Source organism: Sciurus vulgaris (genome assembly GCF_902686455.1).
Source record: "Sciurus vulgaris genome assembly, chromosome: 7".
NCBI classification, from domain to species: Eukaryota; Metazoa; Chordata; class Mammalia; order Rodentia; family Sciuridae; genus Sciurus; species Sciurus vulgaris.
In genome coordinates this window covers 47668597-47682403 of record NC_136467.1, presented here as the reverse complement: position 1 = coordinate 47682403, position 13807 = coordinate 47668597, and the positions used below count along the sequence as shown (strand labels likewise).

The 13807-nt window shown below is 39.5% G+C and overlaps 1 protein-coding gene and 1 pseudogene across 4 annotated transcripts in view; one reads left to right on the top strand and one right to left on the bottom strand.

The window, feature by feature from the left end:
* DCBLD1 (discoidin, CUB and LCCL domain containing 1) overlaps positions 1–13234 on the top strand; it is a 65450-nt gene extending 52216 nt beyond the window's left edge. For all 3 annotated transcript variants that reach the window (XM_079149014.1, XM_079149013.1, XM_079149015.1), the window contains 3 exons: positions 388–437; positions 1934–2053; positions 3297–13234. In XM_079149014.1, the coding sequence (XP_079005140.1) occupies positions 388–437; positions 1934–2053; positions 3297–3826 (700 nt within the window). In that variant the 3' untranslated portion in view covers positions 3827–13234. The remainder of the gene's footprint in view (positions 1–387; positions 438–1933; positions 2054–3296) is intronic.
* Positions 7664–8458, bottom strand: LOC306666768 (protein unc-50 homolog; annotated as a pseudogene). The gene has a single exon. The product of its transcript is annotated as a protein unc-50 homolog (transcript).
* Positions 13235–13807: the final 573 nt, after the last annotated feature.

The window sequence follows — 13807 nt, the reverse complement described above, 5'->3', positions numbered from 1 at the left end:
GTTAAATTATTTAAAAGTCACCGACAATTTTGTAATTTAGTATAGAAAACAGATGAAGTGAGAGCACATGGTCATGAGGAATTACTTCAGGATTTTGACTGTATGAGCTAGTGTGAAAATAGAATAATAAGGCATCGCTTTCTAATATACAAAAAAATTAGCACACATCCTTTAGTGAAAATATTGTGACCTTCATTATAAGTGAGATAAATCTATATATAATCCTGTTTTCATATGACTTTGTAAGCACATGGCAGCTGCTCTCTCTTTTAATCCTCACCTCAGTCCTAGGATGTTAAGTACTATTATGAACCTCAGGTTATACACGGAGACAGAGGCAGATATATTGACTTCTAAATATTACATAGAATTTTTTTGTCTTGACAGGAGGAAGAAAAAAGGAAATCCATATATATCATCTGAGGCCCAGAAAATAGGTTGGTTAAAAACTTGATCTGCAATTTTTTTCTGTCTTTGAGGAAGTGACAGGATCTGCTGATTGAAAACATAAGGAGCCCAGTGGCTCACAATTATCTGCAGTCCCCCTTTATCTGGTGGGACTCCCAGTGGATACCTGAAGCTGTGGATAGTGCTGAGTCCTATATTTACTATGTTTTTGCCTAAATATGCATACCTGTAATAAAGTTTAATTTATAAATTAGTTTAGTAAGAGATTAATAATAACTAATAATAAAATAGAACAATTATAACTATATGCTGAAATAAAATTGCCAGTATCACAATTCTTATGTTTTGGGGCCATTATTAAGTATAATAAGGGTTACACAGCATTATGATACAGTCAATCTTATCACTAAGACTGTTGCTAAGTGACTAAAGGAAGGGTGAGAGGGTAGCATATATAGAGTGGATATTCCAGACAAGTGATGAGTCAGTCACATCCTAGGCAGGAACGGTGCAAAATTTCATCATGCTTCTCAGAAAAGCACAGAATTTAAAACTTATGAATTGTTTATTTCTGGAATTTTCCATTTAATATTTTTGGACCATGTTGACTGGGGTCCTTAGTTTTTTGAAAAGCAAAACTATGGGTGAGGGGAAACTACAGTATTTTTTAAAATGAAGCTCTATCACCTTTAAATTAACAATCTACAAGGCAGAAATTTGTTGTATGCAGTCTCTTTCTCTATATAAATGTTTTTGAGACAGGGTCTTGCTAAGTTTACCAGGCTGGTCTGGAACTTACAAACCTGCTTTAGCCTCCTGAGTAGTTGATATTACAGGTGTGCACCACCATAGGGGGATTGCCTCTGTATTTTAATTCAGAATTTTCATGGTCACTTTACTTATATGTTCAATATCACCCCCATTATTCATCAACTTTTTCTTTTCTTTTTTTCTTTTTTTCTTTTTTTGGTCATTGGAGTTGAGGTCACCACAGTGTCAGAAGTTACAGCAGCCCCATCATTGAACTGAATGTAGTCCAGCACTCTCAGCATCTTCAGGCCTCTCTCTGAACTACAGCTAACTCACTGCTTGGGCAATATGTGTCCTAAGGATTCCCTGAAACCTGCACATGATCTCTCTCTGGTCCTTTCCTCACTTTCCCAGAAAGTACAGCAAAGGCCTAATGAGTCTGAATGCCAGCTATCCTGTCCCTTCTGGGTCATGAATGCTATGTCAGTGTGGATGATGGAGAATCATGACCAGGTGGTTCACACAGGGATAATCTGGGACATGTACACAAATACACTTTTAAAACCAGTGGAAACATCCTCAGGGTAGTGTTTGCTATTGTCATTGACCATAGCATGCTATTCTCAGCATTCACACCTGAAACACTCCGGCTGTGCATTTGCCTCTGTCAGCCACCAAGCCACAGCCTGATCTCTGACTCATTAAGGAACACATTTTAGCATACATGCATTACATTTCTGATATATCACTTTGCTTCACATGATCTTTATTCCAGGCTGTTGGAAGCAGATTAAATATCCCTTTGCTAGACATCAATCAGCAGAATTTACCATCAGCTATGACAATGAGAAGGAGATGACACAAAAATTAGATCTCATCACAAGTGATATGGCAGGTAAGTGTTACACCTCCAGGACAATGCTATTAGATAGGTGTTGCACGTGAGGGAGGGGAGACAGGACAAAAATAAGACTAAAATCTTTTAATAAAGGGGAAATGTTATTTCTCTTTCTGCACTCTGCACAGTTACAAATCAACACCAAAATATTACTCAACAGCTCCACTCAGCTGAGTCTCTTTACACCAGTGGTTCACATAATGACATTCTTTGTGATGTCCAAAGTAACATTAGTATGGAAAGGCCTTAATCTACTTTTGCTACCAAGGTTTTGACTAAGACAGTGGCAAAGAGGGATTAGAAAGATGAATTAAATACAGCTCTTGCCCTTGAGGAGGAGGAGATATATGGAGGAACTCTTCCAGTGTTTGTTAGGGACTCTTTCAGTGTCCCTAAAAAGCCATCTACGTGTCATATCTCTGCTACTTTCACTTCTCAGTTTTTTATCTTTCCTTCTTCAGTCTTCCTTCAGAGTTACTTCTAATTGTGCCAGGTGTGTAGGTTTCTACAGAATTAAACCAAACTTCCTAGCAAGGCACCAGGCACATCCCAAGCTCTAACAGATGGTTAACAGTAAGTACTTGCAATGTGGGTTTGAATCCTGGTTGCACTGCCTGCTAGCCAAGTGATCTGGGAAAGTTTACTAGTCTTGCTCTCCTTTTTTTCCCCCACTTATAAAACAAAGTGACAGTTCAAAAAATCCCTGAGGATTTTTTTTTAAAGATTTAATTCATGAATATTTTGCTATCTTAGAATAGTGCCTGGCACAGTTAGGGCTCAACAAATGTGAGCTCTTTCATTATCCTCACCATCATCAATAGCTCCTGCCGGGCTTTGTTCTTTATTTCCATTGAACAAACTACTCAGCATTCCTCCTTCCCTGGCCACATCAAACTCTCTCTTCATGGTTGTTCTCTCTCCTCAGTGTTATCTCCACCTCCAAAACTGAGCATCTCAAGAGGCAGCTTATTTTCCCTCTACCTAGGTGCAATTTACCCTCTCCCTTCACTAGATTCCTGTGACCCTTTGAGACCCCTGAAGCAGGCAGTATGGTTGTAAAGTCCCTGCTTGGTATCTGCCACTCGCACGCGGTCTTTCCCACAGAGCCTGGGACACGTTAGGCACTCAGTGAAGAGTTGCGTGGAGCGGAAAGCAGAGGATCCCCCAGCGACAGGCAGCTGGCTTGTCCTTGTACCGGCGTGGTGCACAAACGATGTGGCTTTTATTCTCTTGGTTTCAGATTACCAGCAGCCCCTCATGATTGGCACCGGGGCAGTAGCCAGGAAGGGCTCCACCTTCCGGCCCATGGACACTGACGCCGACGAGGCCGGGCCGGGCGCCGAGGCCAGCAGTCACTATGACTGCCCCCAGCGCGCCGGCCGCCACGAGTACGCGCTGCCCTTGACCCTCTCGGAGCCCGAGTACGCCACGCCCATCGTGGAGCGGCACCTGCCGCGGGCCCACACCTTCTCCGCGCAGAGCGGCTACCACGTCCCCGGGCCCAGGCCCGCGCACAAACATTCCCTTTCTTCGGGAAGCTTCTCCCCAGAGGCAGGGGCCACCAAGAGCGAAGACTATCAGTTGCCACAAAGCCCCAAATCCGCGGACAGGGGCTATGACAAGCCCAAAGCCAGCAGCTGCGTCGCTGCCGAGAACGGAGACTCCACCTCTCAGAAGCCACAGATGAATCCCGGGATGAATGATGGTTATTCAGCCCCCAGAGACTGCCTCACACCCCTCAACCAGACAGCCATGACTGCTCTTCTGTGAACACAATGTGAAAGAAACCTGCTGTGGTACTGAGCGTGCGGCTGTTGCCAGTCACTGGAAGGTGGGAGACTGCTGTTCGGCTTGTTCGTGTGCGCGCGCACGTGACTCAATAGGATCCTAGAGAGCTTCTCATACTGTTTACAAAACTGTGCAGCTGGTTTTGTTCTGACCCTTAGGCGAGAGCCTGTTGTTTTTGTTGAGCTAGAAAAATGAAAAATTTCTGATGGCATTTTCATTTCTCTAACTGTGATATTGAGCTGCTTTCTTGTAAAATGTGCAATCTGTACAGAGTTGTATTTAACAAGAATTAAAGTAACTTAAAGTTTGCTTTGTCAGATTTTAGTTCTGCACAGAGGTTAAGTGAAAAATGCAGCTGTTGCAAAAACATAGTAGTACGTGTTCATTTTTTTCAAAGTTTGATTATCTGATACTGTGTTAACAGCAGGTCTGTTTAAACTTGATCTTGTTATTGTGGCTCATTTCCTTTTCTTTGATAACTAGAATTAAAAGCATTTTTAACATTCTTCTCCTGGAAGAAATGGAATTACTTGAAGTATGAAAACCACACCAGGTGGTTGCTTGTTAGAAATCATAATTGTAGATTAAATAACACACACCACCTCAACAGCTGCTTGTTTCCCTATGCTCCATTTCAGATGCCGATGTGAAGCGGCCTGTCAGGGAAGCCCATTACCCTGTGACCTGCAGGTACTCCACTGTTGCAGGCCTGAGGCAATGGGCTCTCTGAGAAACTGGCTTCCTCCTCAGCATATGCCTTCATAAATACTATGCAGCCTTCATATGCAAGTCTGCCTTTTTGAACTGCGAAGCCAAATGCTGAGACTTAAAAGCAACCCAAACTGCTCCCTCTACAAATTGTAATGAAGGTGGCACAGCAATTACAGCCTGAATTACCGTGTCTGTTGTTTCTGTACTTCAGATTTAAAATATTGCTGAAGTCAGAAACCCACACTTTTCATGACCTTCATAAATGGTGCATATTGGTGACTTCCATTATTCCCTAAACAACAGAATAAAGTTATTTGACAGTCCAGTGAAAGTGCCTGAGGTCTAAAAGAAGCTTTCCTACTAAGATGATTAGAAGTGAACTAGATTTTGTGAGAGATAATTTACTCCAACATGCCTACAATTTTAGAGTAACCCAGACCTCAGCTGTACCTCATGTTCTGTGATTTTTATCTGAGTTTGTAGAATTAACTGTGGGGGATTTAATTTTTTTGCCAAAGAGGATTGTTTTGTTTAATGGAAAATATGGACCAAAAATTTTTTCCCTAAAACATTTGTAACCCTATTTGTATGGTTATCACTGTCTGTGAAATGTATATATATTAAAGTAATGGGTGCTGGAAGGTCATAGCAGACTATCTGTTGGAGGATAAACCATTTACTTTTGGGAGTTTACATGGTTTCATGTACATACTAACTAATAAACTATACCAAATCAGAATGCCCCTGACTCTCATTGGTGCCCTGTTTGCTGGGCTATTGAGAGGCTCATTCTGTAACCAATTTCTCAAAATGAAAACCAACAATTTTTTCCCCTTCCAGGTTATAATTTTAAAATCAAAGAGCACACTTTTCTCTTCTGACACTCATTCACAGGAAACCTGCACAGACTGATGTTAGTTTTACTATAGATAATACCTCTGATGCATGGTCAGTTTAGTTTAAATTGCTTTTTCTTTTTTTAAGGAATTTGGAGAAAGCTTTATCTGGCTCACATTTGTTGAAGCCAGGAGCCCTCAACTTGAACCTGCAAAAGTGTCCAATGAGTGACCTTTTGATGCCTGAGGACCAAAAACTCCATCTTCAGATCATGCTAATACCATTTTATGAACAGGCATCCTATAAAGTGCCATGAAGATTGTTTTTGCACGTACAGACCACTGATTTCCTGACATATCCTTGCCTCTAATCACCTTTCCCCACACCTCATTGTGTTTTCATCCCATAAATAACCCTAAACTCAGGGAGGCAGATTTGAATTCAAGAGCTCCCCTTCCTTACTCTTGACCACCTCATGAATTAAATTCTTTCTCATTTGAATTGGCTGACTGGGTTACCTGCAAACATGAGACTGGTTCAGCTACAATTCTCAATTGAAGGGCAGATGGTACAACGAAGAGAGCATGGCTTTGGAGACAGGTGTTGATTCTAGACCGTGATTGGCCACAAACTGAGAATTTTTGGCTAGTTATGTAACACTGAACCTCAGTTTCCTTATGATGGAAAATGGTGTTAATATGCCTTCTTCCTCCAAAGTTTACTGGTAAGAATCAGTTGGGACATTTATTAAGGCTCCTATCCTATAAATATGCCTTTTATTCCTTTTTCTAATTTAGGTCTTCTATGGGCTATATAGCATTTTAACATTAAAATATTATTCCATAAGAATGAAGTTGAAACTGCAGCCCTTCTTTACAGTAGTGCTGTTTTCCACCTATCACATTTCTTCCCTACACTTGTGATCCAATTGTGATAAAAGCGAGAACATAACTTTGTGAGCAGTACTTCCTCAGGGTGGCCTCTATTGACTAGGGTGTATGAGTGGAATGGTCTGATAAACCCTAGGCAGCCAAGCCTAAACTAGCAAATAAGAGCAGAAAAATAATGTGTCTTTTTCAGTGTGAACGAGGAATGAGATCATTCTAATTGTCTGGTTTTCTTCTATGCTATCAAATCCTACTGAAAAGCAAAGATTGCTTCCTGTCACTTCTTAGAATTGTGGCTGAAACACATATGCTTTGATGAGCAAGGCTGCACTGACTAAAGACTGCTGAAACTTTGCTCCGGGTTGTATTATTGTAATCAGTCTGAAAATATCCAGAAAGGATGTGAGGGGTGGTTGTTTTTATTTTACAGTGCTTTGGATTCTTAGCAGAAAATGAAATCACATTTGTATTGCACACACAACCAAAGACACATTTCCTAAATCTATCAGTTCACCTGACTAATCAATCACAGCAGTCCAAGTGTGCCCACCAGATTGGCCTCTACTCCTGAGATTGTTTTGCATTCATTCATGCCCCAAAGTTATTAAGGTTTTGACAGCTGTTATCTGCAAGACAGCATGCTCAGGATCTCTCCAGGAACTGGGAGCAGCATAACCTTGTTAATGGGAAGCTAGAGTTGAACACAATCGCTTGCACCAACCTGCTCGCATTTCCTGCCCCCAGTCTATCCAGTCACCCAGTACTTCCTTGCACACACACACTGCTGTGTCCACAGCATGCAACAGAGCTCATTTCCCCACTACTGGTCACACACTCTGCCAATCTGCTCCTGGAATAAATTCCCCTAGATGCTTAAAGATTTTTTGTTCAGTCTTCAGTATTCTGCAATTTTACTATTATGTATGCCTATTAATTAATTTGCATTCACATTGATTGGAATTTGTGCATCTTGAATCTTAGGATTGATCTTCATCAACTATAAGTTTTTTTCAACCATCTTTTTACTGTTTTCTTTAATCTCCCCTTCTGGAGTTCCTATTGGATGTCCATTAGAACTTTTCATTCTATCGCCTATGTCTCTTAATCACTCTTATTTTCTTTTTATCTTTCTGTGCTGCATTCTGGGTAAATTCCTGAAGGACAATATGGAATGGTGCTTGAATAGACTTCAGATCGCCTGACAAGCTGAAACTGGTGCCTTGTAGAGAAACAAGGCTACCTACCTATCATGGCTGTTGGAAAACCTAGTGAAGCATTTATTTATTTTTAAAGTATCTACAAAGATATTTTCAAATTTTACAAGAAACCATCATTTCACCAACCATCACTGTTGATGCAGTTAAGCTATTGTCATTTTTCCTTTTCATTTCACTCTATAAAGAACACAAAAGATGGGTATAAAGTCCCATCCTAGCACTAGTGACTGCCCATAGAGTAGAATGAGGTGTGCAAATGGACAGAGAAGAATTACTATATTTTTCAAATAAGGCAATGCACTGTATCCCACGAAGTTTATATAGATATAATAGCCAAATGCAATTGGTCACAAGGTATTTCCAACTAAATACTCAATTAGCGTAACTTTTAGGATAACATGATTGATGAAAAAAGCTGGACAAAATGTACTATGACTAGGAATGGATCAAAACCATTCAGACGCACATCAAAGGCACAGCCCTACTTCACATCATGTCTCTGCTCTGTCACTTCACTACTTATTAGAGCTAACACATTAAAAGGTTATCGGAAGATCAAGAACTACATGACCCTTGAATGCAAGCCATAGGAGCAGCTTTATTATCCCACAAAATTCAATGTTCAGCACCAAACCAAATCCTATAGTGGATACAAAGTCAAATACTTAATAGGACCAAGAAAGCAGGGTCATCTCTGGCCCACTGGCCCTTTATCTGCTTCCAGTAATGAAAGTTTCTATAAATCCTTTGTGCGGAAGTGAACAGGAAGAACATCTGCCAGGCAGCAAACTCAAAGTCCATCTGTTGAAATAAAAAAAGTCTTCTGAAGTATCTGTAGTGTTTGCTCTAGCCATGTGTCTGGCTGCAACTCTAGAATTGAAAACTCTGTTCCCCTGCGCTGAGGAATTCACTGAAGCACTTGGTGACCTCTTCCTACATGGAAGAAAAGAACTTTTACACATAGAATGAAGAAATGTTTGGCTACTGAGTTATTTGGCAAGATCACTTTACAATTTCTCTTCCACCCTTCAGAAGGGTCAGGGATCAAAAGCAAACGGAACTGGTGCTGAGACTTAACTAAGAGGCTAGAGAATTGCTGCCTGTACGTCAGACAAGAGCAACCATCTGAGAACACTTAGGCAGGACCCACACCTCACCTCACCCAGTTGTCAGACAGCCCTCCCAGGTAGCTAATGTTCCTCCCAGCTAGTAGAGGGAGGAAAGAGGAGGCACAGGGAGATGAAGTGATTTTCTATGAGCACAAAGATAGTGATGGGGCCGAGATCTGAACTCTGGCTCAGATTCTGCGTTCTCAGTCACTAGGCTCTTAAGGAAAAACGTTAGCTGAAGTCTATTAAAGAGAATTAAAATAAACAGCATTCTCATCAGCATGTGGACAGCTAGCTCTTTATTCATCAGAATGCAATATAAAATCAAAGTAACACTCCAGTCCCTAGTTTTACTCCCAGAACAGTTCAGCAGGAGGAATGAGTGTGGGGGAACAGTCTACACAGTCTGAAACCCAATGAGCTCTGGTCCATGTCTGACCTCATGCTCAGCAGCCGTCTCCCATTTCACTCCACCCAGATTCTGACAGCCCCTCACCTGGCCCAGTTTTCCCCATCAACCCAGTTACATTTGAGATAAAATACTTCAAATAGTTCCATACTCACCATGATGTTGGTTTTTGGGTAGAGACAGAGTTATTACATTAAGGCATGTTACTATGTTAAGAAAGCATTCATTTTATCTTTTTTTTTTTTTTTTTCTTTTTTCTCTCACCAAGAATGTGTGAATTTTGACAGTGCCTTTTCAGCATTTAGAATCAGAAGCAAATGATCTCCCTCAATAAGGACCCTTCTCGAGACCTATCACAGGATCAATTACATCACTAGATACCCTAATGTTAATCACTTGGTTACAATGGGTAAATCTAAATGTGTTGCCAAATCCAGTGATTTTTGCAGTGGTATTATTCTGCAAATTAGTTCTCTTATTTGTGGTAAATATGATCAGACTTTGTTAGCCTGGCAAAAGCAATTTAGAAATTTTCTTCTTTGTCAGTTTTTCTTTTGCTAGGCATTGAAATTACCTGCTTTCAATGATGATGCCCCGTAAGATCATATATTCTGGTAATATGTGGGGGAGGCGCTTTGACAACATTTTACTATCTTTTCTTCCCTACAGAAATTTGTTTAGATTTTAAAATTCACTGGAGTCAATTTTGGTATATTACACCTTTCTAGAAGTTCAAATTTATTCCTATAAAATTGAACAAAGTAGTCTGTTAGTTGTTATTGCAATTTCTCCCTTAATTTTTGAGTATTTGCATTTTTTGTGACTCACAGTTAGCCAACAGCTAATTTTGTCTTTTTCCTCTGAAATATCACTTTATTTTTAAAATCAGTTCTACTACTTTTGCTTTCATAAGCAGACAACCCACTTTATATAGCCCTAGACAGAGCTAAAAATGCCCTCAATCATAGTAGGGAGCATCTAGAGAAGATAACAAAATGTCACTAATAAGAATGTAAGACAGTAGCGCACAGGAGAGAATTTCCTTCCATAAGTATTTGTTGGTGGGGAGGAGGGATGTGCTATAATCACAATGATCTAGGAAGTGCAAGAACTTTTGGAATTCTTGCATTCTAAATTCACTTAACTGTAGCAAACTTATTTCTCATGAAATTTAAATCCAACTCATTTATTACTAAAAAATCAAAACTTAGGTTTCATCAAACCTGTACCATTTAAGAAAAATGAAAATAATTAGCTGGAGAGAAAGCCTGAAAAGCCTATAATTTCATGTATATCTTTTCCTTTCTTAGGGGACCATTAAGGTAAAATTGAGAGGAATTTGAGTCCTGATTCTAATGTTTACTTGTGGCATAACTCTAAATAAATAATACAACTTCTCCCATCTTCAACTTACTCATCCTAACAATATTTTACTGATTTTCAAAAAGCCTTCCAGTTCTAACAGGTTAATTAACATCACATTTGGAATCTTCTGCCCCCTTGTGGCAATTCACAAAATTGCAAATTCTGCCTTTTCAAAGTGAGAATCTCAGTTCCAGTGGTTTACACTCGTCTCTACAATTTTCCTTGTTATAGTCTGTTCATTTAGTTCCTACTTAGAAGCCACAGGTCTTTCTTTTATAACAAAATAAACTCTTAACTTGAACTTTAAAACAAGATTTTGCTGTTCAAATCTTTTTTCTTATCTTTGAAAGTCATCTCCCACTGTGATAGATCTTTTATCATTTTCTTGTTCAATTTTTGCTTTCTGAATTTTGAAGCTATTTTAGATAATTATCAAGTACAAGATTAGAACTAGTTTAACTTCATAGTAAATTAAGTAATCTCGATCCCTAATGATTTTGTCTTAGTCTATTTTCTTATATTAATATACTAGCTTTCCTTTGAAGAAAAAAGTATCTTTTATTTTTGTTTTCTTTCTTATGGTACTACTGAGGATTGAACCCAGGAGCATTCTATCACTGAGCTCATGTTCAGTCCTATTTCTTTATTCATTTATTTATAGACAGGTTCTCACTTAGCTACTGAGACTGGCCTCAAACTTGTGATCCTCATGCTTCAGCCTCCTTAGTAGCTGGAACTAGCTGTGTGCCAGTGTGCCTGATTCCAGTGTATTTTCTTTCTCCTTTCACTTTCAAATTTTGTTTTTATGTTTTAGGTATGTTGCTTGTAAACATCTTGTTGGATTTTTTTCCTATTTGAATTTTTTTTGAAGAGTTTAGTTCTTGATCAAGTACTTTCAAAATTCAATCTGCAAAATACTGCCTTGACCTTGCCAGGATATGCTAGCTAATTCTTACATTTTTAGTGCCTATCTCTTTTTTCCTTTACCAAAATCAGCACATTGAGGTAGGCTTTGCCAGACTTTTGTCAAGAGTAGGTTGGGATGCCACAGTATTGAGGGGAAGGGGTTAACAGCAGGATCTGCAGCATCTGTAGCACAGAGGAGGTGCTAGGTCTTACTGTGACAAGTGGGTCACTTCTGTAAGGTAAGGGATAAAGTAGGGACAGCAGAGTCAGTATCCTCAGGGGCATCCATCTATACAGACGCTTCAAGGTCCTATGACAAGGGCCTTGAATTTCACAAAACAGAAGCGTCTTGGCAAAACATTCAAGCTTCCCAAATTCTGCAACTTTTACAATAAGATGTTAGGCCTGAAATTCGGCTGTTTTTATCCTTCCAGGAAGGAATACAGGAAGGCCTCTTTGAAATGCTCTCCCCCATCACATCACTGGCTCTCACATTTAGGCACGAATAGTCCAATCACAGTCCTCATTCTCTCATTATCCTTCTGTAGGTCACCATTACAACCTAGTAGTAACCAGTCAACTCTGCTATCTTATGGACATTGTCCTCCCCACATTATTCAAATACTTGCATCATAGAACCTCCTTTAGAATTCCTTTCTCTGGGGACATTTTCCCCAAAATGATAGACTGTGTATGGGGTCTCCAAGGTCACTCTCAAATTGAGTGATTTGCTACAAGGGCCCAAAGGACCAAGCAAAGGATCAAACTCACAATTATGAGTTACTATGGAGAAGAACACAAAGCAAAATCAGTAAAAGGAAAAGGCACATGTGCAAAATTCAGAGTAAACCAGGTACATACTCTAAGCCTTCCCCCAATGGAGCAAAACAGGACTGCTTAATTTAATGCCTCTAGCAATGATGTGTAACAATACATATAAAGTGGTGTTCACCAGGGAATCTGATCTGACTGAGCCCACCCACCCAGATTCTGCCTAGTATGTACCAAAATTCTAGATTCCCCAGTGGGAATACAGGTGCTCAACATAAATCCTGTTTGCACAAACATTTTGGGCACAGTAAACCACCCTTATCAGTTAGGGTATGGGATATCCAAGTTGCTAGACAGTAGCCAAAGGCCATTACAAGCAGGCCTTTCTAAGGACAACAAGTCCATGACTGCTGTTAACTCATCTGTAGATCTTCTGCAAAATACTTAACAACTGAGCCATAACCTTGTGCCCAATACTCCACTTATCTGCCAAAATGTCATCCTCTTTACTCTTTGTGGGGGGAAGGATGAGTCAGCTCCTAAATCCCAGTTTATTACCTTCCTCAAATCTTACTCATGGACAACTTGTGCTCATCAGAGTTCTTCTAGAAGCAGACACCAACACCAGAAAGGGATCTGCTGTGCAATAGATTTATTAGGGGCAATTCTGGTGAGGAAAAACAGGTAGGGAGCTTGGAGGCAACCAGACCACAATGCAGGTGAATAAAGGGGGAAGGTTGTATCAAAGCCATTTAGACTACAATGCAATTCTAAGGGAGTATGGCAAGACTTTCAGGGAGTCCTCCAGTCAACGTCCAGGAGACAGTATCCCTGTCATGATCAGTCATTGGCTGGCAGCAGCATGAAGAATGACAGCCTCAGCCTGAACACAGGGACAGGTTCAGAGCACGGTAGTTGGGCCTGTAGACAGTTATGCTCCCTCCTGCTGGAGATATGACAGATGCCATCTCATGACTGCTGCAATGGTGGGTATGGCTCTCAAAATACACCTGGAAAAGATTTATTATCAAACAAAATATTTAGCACCAATAGCACATAGTAATTTTCAGTACTTTGTAAAATTAGTTATAAAACCCTTAAAATAGAACACTGATTAACAATGAAACTGCAAATCATCTTTTAAATCCTATATACTGAACAATATCCCACAAGGATGAGTTCTGGGAAAAAAAGACTTCTTTTCCAAACAACATGGTGAATTGGAAGCTTAAGCCAACACACAGAAAGCATATACGTATTAGAACTAAATCAAAGTGGTTTGATAACAAAAGAGCAAGTATTTCTAAATGTACATAATTCAACACATTTTCAGAAATACGATTTATATTTATTATCAGTGTTTTCTAAAAATTATTTTGGCAATAACCTGGATACTTCTAAATTATATATACTTAGATACTAAAATGGAAGAATATCCTCTTAAATACTAACAGAATTAGTTTTCTAATTTTTACCAATGTTACCCTCATTAATAACATTAACTGCCAATATTTATAACACAAAACTAAACCAAAGACAAGGGTTTTTGTTACACTTGCTCAGGTAATTCTTTCCAACCAAAATGCTTTTAACTAATTCAGATTAAATAATTATCATGGTTAAACAGTTTCTTGCTACTCCAAACTAATACTGTTCTACCAGAGTAAGTAGGTTCAGCATTTGTAAAGATGGATTTTGACATGCTGACACAAATAACATAAGCTACTTAAAATAAATAATAAACAAAATAT